Source organism: Balaenoptera ricei, chromosome 10, assembly GCF_028023285.1.
Source record: "Balaenoptera ricei isolate mBalRic1 chromosome 10, mBalRic1.hap2, whole genome shotgun sequence".
NCBI classification, from domain to species: domain Eukaryota; kingdom Metazoa; phylum Chordata; class Mammalia; order Artiodactyla; family Balaenopteridae; genus Balaenoptera; species Balaenoptera ricei.
In genome coordinates, this window is record NC_082648.1 from 41376117 (window position 1) to 41389823 (window position 13707).

At 58.1% G+C, this 13707-nt stretch overlaps 1 protein-coding gene across 2 annotated transcripts; it reads left to right on the plus strand.

The window, feature by feature from the left end:
* Positions 1 to 621: 621 nt before the first annotated feature.
* CACNB3 (calcium voltage-gated channel auxiliary subunit beta 3) lies at positions 622 to 13130 on the plus strand. Of its 2 annotated transcripts, none has more exons than XM_059935800.1 (13): positions 622 to 790; positions 7827 to 7949; positions 8172 to 8294; positions 8756 to 8871; positions 9155 to 9219; positions 9420 to 9439; positions 9638 to 9718; positions 9929 to 9987; positions 10156 to 10265; positions 10570 to 10721; positions 10935 to 11030; positions 11145 to 11294; positions 11752 to 13130. In XM_059935800.1, the coding sequence occupies exons 1-13, from the start codon at positions 749 to 751 to the stop codon at positions 12064 to 12066; spliced, it is 1452 nt and encodes a 483-aa protein (XP_059791783.1). In that variant the 5' UTR covers positions 622 to 748; the 3' UTR covers positions 12067 to 13130. The 2 variants fall into 2 exon arrangements, with proteins under 2 accessions (XP_059791783.1, XP_059791782.1); XM_059935799.1 differs by lacking the exon at positions 622 to 790 and adding an exon at positions 3952 to 4189.
* Positions 13131 to 13707: the final 577 nt, after the last annotated feature.

Below are 13707 nucleotides of genomic sequence, written 5' to 3' on the forward strand. Positions count from 1 at the left end.
GTCTGAGAGGAGCCGCTTCGCCTCGCGCTTCGCCTTTGCGGGCTGAGTCCCGCGGCCCCGGAACCCAGGAGAGAGCAGTGACAGTACAGCTTCCCCGGAACCCAGAGGGGGCGCTTGACGCTGGGGCTAGCGAGCCGTACACAAGCATTCTTCCTTTTCGATCCTTTCCTCTGCTGAGGACAGGTCGAAGCCGTCGCTGGGACCGCGGCGCCTTGCTTCCTCGGGCGCCGGAGGATGGGCGCCGGGCGCACAGAGCAGGGGCCTGAAGCTCCGGAGTCCAGGCAGTCCTTCATGAAGCTACTCCCGGCCTTCTGCCTGTGGCGGTGGGAGCTCCGGAGTCCCTATCTTTTCTGGGGAGGGGGTTGAGGAAGAAGATGGGGGAGGGGGGTCGGAGAAGGGAGGCGAGATATAGGGATGGAAGGACAGTGGCAGGCACCCAGATGAAGAGAACATGGACCGTAGAGAGGAGGAAGAGACGGAAATGGAGAGAGCAGGACTGAAAGGCGACAGGGGAGGGAGAGAGTGGCAGAGGCGGAGAGAAAGGAAGAGAGAAGGGAGGGAGGGAAGGAGGGAGGAGGAAAGGGGGAGGGAACCCGGAGAGAGGGAAGGGAGCAGCCGTCGGAGGCTGGCGGTCGTGGGGCGAGGCCAGGCGTGCAGGCGGGAGCCAGTGTGCAGAGCAGCGGCCCGGTCCTGCTCCTGCCTCGGAGCCCCTGGCCCGGGGGAGGGGGAGAGGTCGCCAGCCCGGTCTATGTCTTTTTCTGACTCCAGTGCAACCTTCCTGCTGAATGAGGTAAACGCGAGGGTCCCCTCCCCAGTGGGTGGGAGGAGAGCCCCGCTCCGAGCTAGGAAGAGGGCCCGCATTTGGGGGACACTGCAGCGATGGGGAGGGAGGGAGGCCGAGTAGGTGAGGCTAAGGGTAGAGGTGGCAGGTAGGAAAGGAGGGAGCGGCCAGTGCTGGCAGCTTCTAAGCACTGGGACTGGGATGGGGTGGGGGCGGGATGGGGGGGAGGGAGGACTGTCTGGGGAGCCAGGAAAGGGGCTAGATGTGACGACTGAGAGAGGAGGCCTCTGCCAAGCCCCCCCCACCCCCACCGCGCCCTCCCTGGGTTCTCTGGGGGCAGCCCAGCAGGTAAATGCTAGGGGCTTTGGCTTTGTCCAGATCTTAAATACTGCTGGGGAGGACTTCCTAGAGGTCCTAGCTCCTGCCTCAGCTTCCCCATTCAACACTCAGGGATTGGGATCTGTCCAGCTTCCTGGTGCACTTATAGGAGAAGCCAGAATGCATTCTGGAGGCTCCCAAGAATTCCAACTCCCAAACCTGGTTATTCAGGCTCCCCACCACCACCAAGACCCCCATGTCCTGCTTCCATGCCTTGAGTACCTGCCAGCTACCACTCTAATGACTCTCTCCTAGAAAGAGGAAGGCAGGAGGAATCCTCTCCTTGAATCCTTTCTCCCCTCCCGCCCCCCCACCTCAGCTTTCTCTTCTTATGCTCAGCCAGGGAAAAGAAAAGGGGTTAGGGACCACATGGATACTGACGGGCACATGTCTTGTTACAGGACAGGCATGAGAACTAGAGCAGGCAGGTGTGGGTAAGGTGAGAAATGGAAGGTGGCAGCGAGTAGCAACTCAGAGAGAAGGGAACCAGGGAGAGGCTCCGAAGCTCCTGCAGGACCCAGGGGATGGGCCCAGGTATGAGGAACTTGAACACATCTCGGGGGGGGGGGGGAGGTTAGCATGGCAATTCATGCTTTGTGAGCAGACTTAGACACCACTGTCCCAGATGGGGATGAAGACAACAAGGTGTGTAAGGAAGGAGTGAGGTTGATGGCAGATCCACTGTTACCTACAATCCCGTGGACACCCTGGTGGTGGGGAGAGTCCCTAAAGGAGAGGCCAGGAGAGTAAATTCAGGGATGGGGAGAGAATCAGAAGCCCCAGTAGCTGTCTTCTTCATTAGAATCATCTCCCAGGAGAGAGCGCCTTGAGGGTCTTACTGTTTCACATTTCATGCCTCCTTTCTGCCCCTCTGGAAGGACAGAAGGAATTGAAGAGACAGAGAATAAAAGAGGATATAAGGAATACTGAGGAACTGGGAGAGGGCACAAAGTGAGAAGACAGTGTCTGGGAACTTCCAGTACAGAAGAATCCAACATATAACCAAACCCCAAATGGTGCTGGCCTCAGGAGAGGGAACTGTGAAAGCAGATAGTGAGCCATAGGGGCTCCAACAAAGTTGTTCACCAAATCCAGCAGGAGGAAGATGCTGGGCAGGGCTGGAATGCACCACTCACAGGATGGTGACAGACTAAAGGCAGACTAAAGATGGTCTTAAGATGAGGCCCCTTCTCTTTTTCTTGCTAAGGGAACATGAACCAGTGACATAAGTGGGAAGCCAGTTGGTTTGGGTGGTCTTCCTCTCTCTCCCACGTACAGTGCTTCCTACCGTAGATCTCACCCAACCCTGTCAGAGTTTTGGTTTACTAATTCCCCTGTAGCCCAGGAAGAAAAGGGATGAGCAAATTGCGGATTCACCCTCGTGGGTGTGAGACACTGGGAGTGGAGAAGGACTGAGCTCTGAAGCTCTCCAAGTGTAACCCTCTGTCTATCTCACATCCACCCCTACCCCCAGGGGACAGGGAGGGGATGAAGGGGTAGGTAGGCCATCAAAATTCAAAGGAATAATTTTGCTCTGGAGATCAAATGGGTGGATCTTTGAGGAAGTTTCCTCAAGATAAGGGCTGCTGTTCAGTCTCCAACGTCAAATCTGGGTGCCCCTTTGAAGGAGACTGACTGGTAGAGCGGTACATGTGGCTCCAACCCAGATACTGGCCATCCCAGCCCACCCCCATCCTTTTGCTAAGGAGGGGATCTGGCCTTACACTAGTGACTCTGGGGACACTTGCCCTTCCCCCTTCCAGCCCCCGCGTGGCCAGGCTCTCACCTTCTGTCCCAGCCACAACCATCCCCCTACCTCGGCTCTCTGGTTTCTTTCCTCTTCCCTTTAGGCTCGCCTAAAACAGCCCCTCCCTACGCCAGTTCCCACGATGCCTTGGCAATGCCTGGCACAGTCCTTGGCAAGGAAGTGAGGAAGGGAACCCCCATCCTGGCCAGACTAAGATGAAATCTGCCCGCGCAACAGGTGTAGGGTGGCCGGGCCCCAATCCTCCCCCTTCGCACGGGTTGCGCAACAAGGTCCTTTGCTGCAAGAGTCCCAGCACTGAGGGGACCAAGTGCCTGGGGGCGGGGGACGGAGGGAGGGCAGGGGCTACTTTCTCGGCATTGGCCTGGGGTCGCTAAACCCATTCCTCCCCAGTACCATTGCGGGGTTTGCTTTTGGAGTCTCCCGTGCCGCCAGGGCCCAGACACGCCGCCCTCTCACCTGCCGCCCCTCCCCCGTCTGCCGCCCGCCCCCGCCCCGCCTCTTCTGTCTCCCCCAGTCTCTCACTTTCCTGCCTCCCCTCTTCCTCCCTCTGCCTCTGTACCTCCTTTCTCTCTCTCTCTCTCCTGTCTCTCCTTAACCTGCGCCCTCTCCTTTCTCGGTGGGGTCTCGTCTCCCAAGCAGGCTCCGCGTCCCCTCCCCCGCTCCAGCCCTTTGTTTCCCGGCGGAGTATTTCCTGGGTTGCCGTATGTCTCTGTCTCCGCATCTCTCCTCGCCCCGCCTCCTCCAAGCCAGGATCCGCCCCGCCCGCAGTCTCTCCTCCCCTTCCTCCCCGCCGCCCCTCTGCCCCATAGGTGCTTGGGGACCCACCTTCTACCCGGCTCCCGTCGGCCACCTCTCCCGGCCGGGTCTCGGGCTCCGCGGGTGGCCGGCGCCCCCCGCCGCCCCCCGCGCCCGCTCCCAGGGAGGGGGGGCAGGTGGGCGGGCACTATTGTTGTCGGAGCAGGCGCCAGATTCCTCAGCCGCGCTCGGGGTGGGACCGGCAGGGTTTGGGGGGGGGTAAGGTGGGGGGAGCGGTGATTTGAGCTCGGAGCAGCTGGTCTTCGCGGCTCGCTCCCTCCTTCGCGCTCTCGCTCTCCGCCGCCGCCCGCAGGGCTGCGGGGCTCGGTGGCATCTCCCGGGCGCGGCCCGCTGTCCTCGCCCCTGCCTCCGGGCCGCCCCCGCCCCTGGCGCCGCTCGCTTCCCCCCACCCGGACTCCCCCATGTATGACGACTCCTACGTGCCCGGGTTTGAGGACTCGGAGGCGGTGAGTGCCCACGGGGAGGGTGGGGGTGGGGAAGTTGGGGTGACACCTCATCTCCCTTGGACCCTTACCCCAGTTCAGGACTTTGAAAAACGCCTCTGCGGCGGGGCAGGGCGTGTAGGAGGGCGCTCCAGGAAAGTGGGGAGATGGGTTTTCATGCCAGAGGCTCCCCAGTGCCCCCGTCCTAGAGCAAGGGGCATCGGGTGTGTGCCAGGAGGGGCCAGCGTGGGGGAAAGGCTCAGAGCAGGTGGCTCCACAGCCCAGGACAGAAGGGTGGAGGGAGGAGGGGCTGGAGGCTGAGGGCATAGAGGCTTTAGAGAGGCCTCACGCAACGTCTGGAGTTCCCAAGGGAGGATTTATGGGGTCTGAACACAACAGCCACAGGAGAAGCCGGGGCCCTTGCAGAGGGGGACAATCCAGACCTCCTGTGCCTCAAGTAAAGGACAAATTAGGGAGCCTGGAGAACAGCAGAGAATCCGATACCGGCCTCTTCAGACAGACGGATCATAAAACTTGAGGACCTCCATTATCCCCTTCTGCTGTCCATCCCTGAGCATTGCCTTATCTCCTCACCCTGCCTCCAGCCCAGCTTCTCTCCCAGGCTGAAAACTGGGCACCCAGCACATGGATGAGCCAGCTGACTGAGCCCCATCCATTCCACTCCTCCTGCTGAGGCATCCTCAGAGCAGCGGGCATCCTGAGCTCCTGCTCAGCATGGAGGGCCTGGGGATGGAGAGGAAGCTCTTCGCTCAGAGAACCAGGCAGCTGATAAATATTTAATTCTCCTCTTTGCTTTTATCTCCTGACCCACTGAGACAAATCAGCTCATTAGGCAGTGATTCCCGGAGCTCAGAGCGCAGGGAGAGTGCCTGGAAAGATGGGGCAAGGATGGGCAGCAGCAGCTCCGTGCCTTCTCTCAAATATCCTGCAAGAAGACCTCCTTATGAGAGCAACTAGATGGCTCAGAAGGAGTCCCTGATAGGTCTGGAGGGTAGAGCACTCCAGAGTCGAAAGGGGAGTGTTGGAGTCTTCTCCCATCTCTTGCTGCCAAGTCCAGGAGAGATGAGTTCTAGGGCTCAGAAGAGGCAGCTGTCAGTCCTTTCCTGGGACTGGGCTCCTGCTGGGGCCCAATTCCCCATTGATTGGGCCTCTGGGGCTAATTACATTGCGGCTAGAGCAGATGATTTTCAAGGCTGTGGTGAATACCTCTTTCTGACAGTTGAAGGGACAGCTGGCACGGCCCAGGGTGCCAAGGTGAGCTTGAGAATGAACCTCTCTGTGGGGCTGGAGGGCCCTAGAAGGTTCTTCCTGTCCCTGGTTGAGAAGGCTAGGACTGTTGCAAGGTGAAGCCTGACGTGTGGATGGTGTTGGGGGCAGCCTGCTAACCCGTCGCTCGCTCCCCACCCTTCTCTGGTTCCTGGATTACCCTCCCCCACTTCCCTTTCTCTTGCCTGGCTCCTTGCTCTCCCCAGGGCCCCCTCTGAAGCAGTAGGAGGGAAATCAGGCTCTAAATAAATCCAACGGCTCATCTCCCTCCTCTCCTTCCCCTGTGCCAGGCAAGAGTGGAGCTGCAGCCTGCCCACACACCAGGCAAGGGGGGCACCACCAGGGCACTGTGCCAACTCCTGGCAGCTCCCAAGTGCTGAGGCTCTGGCTGTTTGGGCATAACCGGGCTAGGGGAGGCAAGACCCCAGAGTATGCTTGGCAGGGCAGCCCTGTTCCCCGAGTGATGGGTGAGCTCTGAGCACTTGGGAATAATGGAGAGGGGATTTCAGTCTGAGCATGACTCACTAAACATTTAGGGAGAGATCCTGTCATTCCCGTCTTAGGGTGAGAGGCCAGCTAACCCAGGTGCCCCAGGCAGGGACACAAAGATGACTAAATTAGGCTGAGATCCTGGAGAACAGAGGGTAAAGGTCAGACTCCTCTCCCAGCACAGGTCTGGGCAACTAGGAAGCATCTGATGTATACTTATCAAAGTGAGTGGTCATCCTGCCTTGCCTCCTGCCTCCTAGCCTGTTAGCCCCTATTTACTTCAGACAGCCATTTCCCACAGAGGTGTCTCCTGTGCCCCAGGCCCCTGGAAGGAGGTCCCCCACTCGACTGACAGTGCAAAGGTTCTTCCTGGGGCTCAGCTGCTCTTTATCCTGCTGCCAAGCCAGCCTTATTTGGTTCTCAAGAGAGATGGGGAACATTCTCTGTAATATGCAGGACTTTCCCTCCTTGTGCTACCTTCATGCCTTGGGTCTACCACAGACATTGTCTTTAGCTTACGCTCTAGGACCTGGGCTGACATCAGTCTGACCAGCCCCCTTGCCCATGGTGGGGCTGGGGCAGGTGTGTGAGTTTGTCTTCCCCACCAAGAATCTGGCCTCCGCTGCCTTCATGCACAGTAGGCTTGAAGGAATGTTCCTCGGCCTGAGAACATTCTACTAAACACACACACATATACATGTTCCCACACGGACCCTTTAGGCTTCTGCCTTATCTCTGCCACCTGCACCTCAGAATTGATGGAAGTATCACTTTCAGACTTCTGTCCATAAAGAGGGGAAACTGAAGCAGGAAACAAAAGACTCCCTTTTCCCTAGACTGAGGGGGAAACCCAGGCATCCTGACTTCTGTCCTCCTGCCCTAAAGTCCAGCTTCCCTTGTTCAGTTGTGCATCTCCCTCATGGCCTTGAAGGTGAGCTCGGCAACCCTCCAAATGCACCTTCATTTCCCAAAGGCCCTTCCAACGGGCAGGACTCTGACACTCTCCTGGCTCAGGTTACCAAAGACCCTCTCGCTGCATCCCCAGGGTTGCTCCTGGCTGGGTTGCCTGGCACCAACTCAGCCTTCCTCCAGGGCTGATATCCCCTTGGGCAAGGGGCGGGGAGATATAGGCCAGGTGGTAGGTGTGGCCCTGCCTCACCTGGGCTCAGGGAGATAGCTTTGTGTCGCCTGCTCAGTCTGTTTTGTTTGCTGCCCACACCTGGCCAGTTGTCCCAGCAGGTGTGAGAGGAAAGAAAGTGGGGGTGGGGAGAGTAGAGAGGGAGTAACTTTCTGGAGTTGGGAGCCCTGTGGCCTCCTCTTCACCCTGGAAGAGTAGGGGCTGGAGGAGATGGGATCTCAGGGGGTGGGCGGCTATATCCTGACACTCAGGACCAGTGCCTTGCCAACCAGTGTCTCCTGACTGTTCCTGGCTGGCTGTACTCTTCCCAGGCATTTTAAGGAAATAATTTCCAAGCTGCTTTGCAGGCTGATGTGAACAAGAGGGCTGGGTCTTTGGACTCCGAAGATTCCAAATCATCTCCAATATATCATCTTCAGTACATCTCACTTCCCTCTGCCTCACAGGACATGGTCAAGGGGAGAAAAGGGAGGAAGGAGGGAAGGGAAAGCTCTATTCGAGGCTGCAGTATTAATAGGCTTGGGGGGAGGGGCCCAGATCATAGCACATATGGGTTGGGCCGGCTTTTCTGCAGCCCCAGAGGCACTGGGGCCCTTCTTGGGGAGACGGGAGGGACTGGCGGGCCCAGCCACCCCCGTGGAGCTGGAGAGGCCGAGGTTAGCGGAGGCACCACTGTAGGGTTCGGAGGTGCCTCTCTAGTGCCCTTCACACCTGAGCCCACAGGTCACAGCCTCTCCCCCATGCCAGGGTTCAGCTGGCTCCTATACCAGCCGCCCATCTCTGGACTCAGACGTATCCCTGGAGGAGGACCGGGAGAGTGCCCGGCGTGAAGTGGAGAGCCAGGCTCAGCAGCAGCTTGAAAGGGCCAAGGTATCATCTTGCCGGCTGAGGGCAGGACAGGCCAGACTGGGTGGAAACTTGTGCTAGGTCCTAAGTCTCGAGGGGTCAATGGGCAGGATGTGTGTGAGTGTGAAAGGGTGTGTGTGTGGATGGGCGGACTGATGGGGCCTCCGCCCTCTGCTGATGGGGCACTGAAACTGGAAGGGGTGCTCTGAGGCTCCCCTCATTTGCACCAATGGTCAAATTCTCCAGCACAAACCTGTGGCGTTTGCTGTGAGGACCAATGTCAGCTACTGTGGTGTGCTGGATGAGGAATGCCCAGTCCAGGGCTCTGGAGTCAACTTTGAGGCCAAAGATTTCCTGCACATTAAAGAGGTGACCACCCCCCTCCAAATAGAAGCCACTTAATTTCTCTGCTCTTGCCCCACTTCCCATTCCTCTTGCTTCAGTCCTCATTTATAAACAAGTTCCCCAAACTCCTCAACTCTTACGCTTAACACACCCCCATAAAACCCTCATACCCAAGACCTAATCCTCAGGGTCTCCATCCTCCTAAGGCCTGGCTTGGGCCTCAGTCTCCATACCTGTAAAAGTGAGCCATTAGATTAGTTGCATCTTAGGTTCCCTGTGACAGCTGTGATGCCTCACGCTGAAGTCTTGGGGGTCTCACACCTGGCTGCCCTTCCCTCTGGCACCTTCTCCTGCCCCCCTCCCCTTGCGCTGCCTTCCTCAGACCCGCTCTCCGAATGCCTCCCTGGCTCCTTCACGTTGAAGAGCCAGGACTGAGGCCTGGGTCACCTCCTCTCACCGCCCCTTCCGCTCCACCCCACCCCCAGAAGTACAGCAATGACTGGTGGATCGGGCGGCTAGTGAAAGAGGGTGGGGACATCGCCTTCATCCCCAGCCCCCAGCGCCTCGAGAGCATCCGGCTCAAGCAGGAGCAGAAGGCCAGGTGAGAGCAGGGCTGTGACTCAATAAACATACACCCCAGACGTGTGCCCTTTACCCACAGTCCACATCACCACACATGCACACATATCCCCCCCCCCAAAAATGCACACTCACACCTAGCGTATGCATTCACAAATGCACACACATCAAAGCTCACACACACAAATGCTCCCATCACATGCACTTCCCTCACTAGCTAAAATGTAAGGAGATGTATACAACTATTAAATACTGTCTAGAACAGACACACAAAGACGCTTATTGACCTCCCTTTCTGCTCTTAGGAGATCTGGGAACCCATCCAGCCTGAGTGACATTGGCAACCGACGCTCCCCTCCTCCATCTCTAGGTAGCCTCCCCTCAACCCACCTGTCTTGGGTAGGTGGGTAACTCAGACACAGGGGGAAGGGAGAGTCTCCCAGGTGAACAGTGTGGGAAGGGGTTGGAGCTGGGAGAAGCCCAGGGTGTCCCCTGGGGACGGGAATACCGTGCCCCCAGGGCCTTTCCCCGCTTCACCAACTTTAATCTTTTATTTCCTTTTCCAAAAAGCCAAGCAGAAGCAAAAGCAGGTGAGTCAAGGAAGGGACTGGGGCTTGGGGGGCTCATGGCTTCTGGCTGTGGGGACAGGTTTCTGGGCAGTCAGTGTTGGAGGGGCAAGAAAACACAGAGGGGAGGGGGCCCAGAACTTCTGAATCTGCCCCACCCCAGTCAGGTGAAGGGCAGGCCACACAGCCATGACTTTGCCTGAACTCAGGTCAATTCTGCAGGCAGAACATATTCCCCCGTATGATGTGGTGCCCTCCATGCGGCCTGTGGTGCTGGTGGGACCCTCTCTGAAAGGTTATGAGGTGAGAAGAGGTCCCTGACCCCAGAGTTGCCTCTACCAAACCTGCCACAGGAAGGGCCCAGGGACAGTGGGAGGGGATGTTTCCCCCCTCCCCATCCCCCAAGGTCTGGGTGTGGAGGGGCTGGGCTCCATGGCCGCACCTGGGGCTGCTGCCGCCTCCAAGAAGGCCCCCAGTCAGTTCCATGCCTTTCCCCTCACCCCTCCCACCCAGGTCACAGACATGATGCAGAAGGCTCTCTTCGACTTCCTCAAACATAGGTTTGATGGCAGGTAAGCTGCCCTGGCCTGCGGAGGCATGAGAACCAGGGAGAAATCATTGTCTCCTTCCAGATGCCTGTAGCAAGGTCTTCTCTAAAGTGAAAATTGGTAGGACCTGGGTAGGGAGGGGCCTAGGCTTGAAATTTAAAGATGGGCTGTGCTTCTCCATGCCCACCCCAGGATCTCCATCACCCGAGTCACAGCGGACCTCTCACTGGCAAAGCGATCTGTGCTCAACAATCCTGGCAAAAGGACCATCATTGAGCGTTCCTCTGCCCGCTCCAGCATTGGTGAGAAGTTCCCATTCCTGCTTCTCTGCCCACTCAAGCGTTAGTGAGAAACTTCCTCCTACCTTTCTCTTCCCCGACAACTTGCATTCCTGCCCAACCTCTTCTCCACCTGCCCCAGGATTGGCAAGAATCGAACCCAGTCTCAATTCTCTGTTCCTCTGCCTGCCCAGGCTTTGATGAACACGCTCTCCCTCCAGTTCCTTCCCATCCACCATCTGGGAGCCCCCAAAGCCCTGTTGGAGTCAGATGGGGTGGAGCCACTGGTGAGCATTGCGGCTCGCTCCCTCCCTCCCTCCCTCCATAGCTGAAGTGCAGAGTGAGATCGAGCGCATATTCGAGCTGGCCAAGTCCCTGCAGCTAGTAGTGTTGGATGCTGACACCATCAACCACCCAGCACAGCTGGCCAAGACCTCACTGGCCCCCATCATCGTCTTTGTCAAAGTATCCTCACCGAAGGTAAGTCGGCAGTGGTGATGGAGAAGGCCCACAGGGCTGCCCTCCTAGAATGTGGTACAACTCTGCTTGGTCCCTGCCCAAGGGCTCCTGAATCCCCTTTTCCTGCTGCCCCTTAACACAATTCTAAGTCATCCTCGCCTGCTCCTCATGCAGTATCACAGGTCGGGGATGTGCCCAGTTCTTTCTAGGCCCAGCTCTGCCCTTTTCCCTCAGGTACTCCAGCGTCTCATCCGCTCCCGGGGGAAGTCACAGATGAAGCACCTGACTGTACAGATGATGGCATATGATAAGCTGGTTCAGTGCCCACCAGTGAGTGCTACTCCTGTGCCCGCTCTAGCTTTTCCAGGGCTGGGGGAGTGATGGAGATGGGTGGAGGGCTCCTGCTGAGAAGAAGCCAATATTCCCCCTTTTCCTCCCCTCCAGGAGTCATTTGATGTGATTCTGGATGAGAACCAGCTGGAGGACGCCTGTGAGCACCTGGCTGAATACCTGGAGGTTTACTGGAGGGCCACCCACCACCCAGCCCCCGGCCCTGGACTTCTGGGCCCTCCCAGTGCCATACCTGGACTTCAGGTAACCATTTCCAAGGGCACAGATGCTCAGGCTAAGCCAGCCAAAACAATGCCCCCTCCCTGCCCAGAGGATCATCCTTGGCCTCCAGTTTGAAGGCCAAAGGATCAGAGAGCAGAGCTAGGGCATATGGGCGAAGGCACTTCCTGATGAGAGGGAATGAAGCAATGAGATGCGTGATCAAAGGCTACTTTTTCTAGGACTCCAAAGAAACACACTCTCCAAACCCTTCTCCTTAGTCTGTCTTGAAGGCAGAGCCTGAATTTTGTGGGAGTCAAAAGCTCCAGTTTTCCGTGTCTGAAGTGGAAGAATGCTCCAGTATGCTTCTCCTTCCTTGCACTATTTCCTGTACCCAGGGACTGAGAGTTGAGGGGGAAGAAATCCCCACCCTGCTAGAGGTGGGAGGGAGGCCAAGGCGAGGTCCGCATGGCCTCACTTAGAGCTTCTGTCTTGCCCCCAGAACCAGCAGCTGCTAGGGGAGCGTGGCGAGGAGCACTCACCCCTTGAGCGGGACAGCTTGATGCCCTCAGATGAGGCCAGCGAGAGCTCCCGCCAAGCCTGGACAGGATCTTCGCAGCGCAGCTCCCGCCACCTGGAGGAGGACTATGCAGATGCCTATCAGGACCTGTACCAGCCTCACCGCCAACACACCTCGGGGCTGCCTAGTGCTAACGGGCACGACCCCCAAGACCGGCTCCTGGCGCAGGACTCGGAGCACGGCCACAGTGACCGGAACTGGCAGCGCAACCGGCCCTGGCCCAAGGATAGCTACTGACAGCCTCCTGCTGCGCGACCCTGGCAGGCACAGGCACAGCTGGCTGGGGCACCTGCTCCAGGCAGGCTGGAGTTAGACTGGCATTAGGCTGGCACTAGGCTCAGCCCCCAAAACCCCTGCCCAGCCCCAGCTCCAGGGCTGCCTGCAGTCCCGAGGTTCTGGGAGAAGCACGGGGCCCCCTCACCTCCTGGGCACAGTGACCCCCCTAGGCTCCCATTCCAGGTACTAGCTGTGTGTGCTGCACCCCTGGCACCTTCCTCTCCTCCTGCACAAGAAGCTGCCCCACTGGGCAGTGCCCTCAGGCCAGGATCCCCTTAGCAGGGGCCTTCCCACCAGACTCAGGGAAGGGATGCCCCCTCAAAGTGACAAGAAGGTGGGGTGTGGGCAGCGTGACATGAGGAAGAAACAAGGTTCCTGAGCAGCTACAGTCCTAATCCAGGGGACTCAGGGGTTGTGCTTTGGGGTCTGAGAGCCTCCACTCGCCTCACTGCCACACATTAGAAATGAGACAATCAAAGCCCAACAGGGTGGCACTCCCATCCATCAGCTGGGGTGGGGCATCCACACACGAGGCTGGAGCACAGGCAGGCTGGGCTAGGGCCAAAGGCCTCACAGCTGAAGCCCTTGAAGGGAAGGGCTCTCCTCACCTGCCAGGAAGCTTCCTAACATCTCAAAGGACCGGGGACCAGGAACATGGTCAGGCCAAATGGCAGACAGGAGCCAACCTGGACTGGGGCTTTGGGAAGGGAGGGCGTGTTGTGTAGCGGAGAACGTATGGACAGCTTCAGGGGCCTCCTTGCCCCACTCATTCTTTTGCTCTTGCATCCTGTCATCTCTGTTCTTGGCCTTCATGCCTCCTGGGGGATATGGGCCTCAGACTTTATTCCCTGATTCATAGCAGCTGCTTGTTAAGTTAGGGTTAGAGGGGGAGAGACAGGACCCAGTGGACAGCCCCCAGAGGCCCTATGTACCCACCTTACGGCTCTAGTGTGCGACCTACAGAGCATGCTCCACAGGACCCTGCCCCACCTCACCATCATCACTAATAAACACCATGCACCGTCCCTCGGGCTCCTGGTGTATGTCTGCTGGCTCAAGTAGCCAAGTTCCTCACTGCATGGCCCAAGTCTGGAGGAGATAAAGAAGTATCCTGGCCTCCTCTCTCTCACACAGAACCCATTAAGTGGGAAGGGAAAAGGACAGAGCTGGTGGAGGCACTATACTCCCAGGCACCCCTTCACCGACCCCTTCATGCCCAGGGCCTGGAGGGAAACTTTCAGCAGCACAGAAGGGACTTGTCTGGGGAGGTGGAGAAGAGGCTTAGTCACCTTACACGGTCCCTACCTCAGGCCAAAGAGGTCCTGAAGTAGTTGCAACTTGAACTCCAGGTACTTGCCCAGCTCTTTGATGGGTAAGGAAGAGCATGTGAATAAGAGTACTGGGGGAGGACCCAGGCCTTGCAGCCCTCTAGCCCTCTCCCCACAACCTAAACTCAGCCGGGCCCAGCTCACCTCTCCGTGGTGCCTCTGGTGCCTGTCTCCACAACCTCCCATGAGCAGTGGGCTCGGCAGTTAGGGAGCCACAAGCAAAGGTCCTGAAGACTTGGTGTCAAGCGCACTGCACCAGGGTGGGAGAGTGGTT

What these genes read in the sequence shown, in the direction of transcription:
- CACNB3 (XM_059935799.1), top strand. Translation starts at nt 4,145, where the DNA reads ATGTATGACGACTCCTACGTGCCCGGGTTTGAGGACTCGGAGGCG. An exon ending in CCTCTCTGAAAGGTTATGAG is followed by an intron (nt 9,719 to 9,928) that starts GTGAGAAGAGGT and finishes CCTCCCACCCAG; the next exon opens with GTCACAGACATGATGCAGAA. An exon ending in GTGCCATACCTGGACTTCAG is followed by an intron (nt 11,295 to 11,751) that starts GTAACCATTTCC and finishes TCTTGCCCCCAG; the next exon opens with AACCAGCAGCTGCTAGGGGA.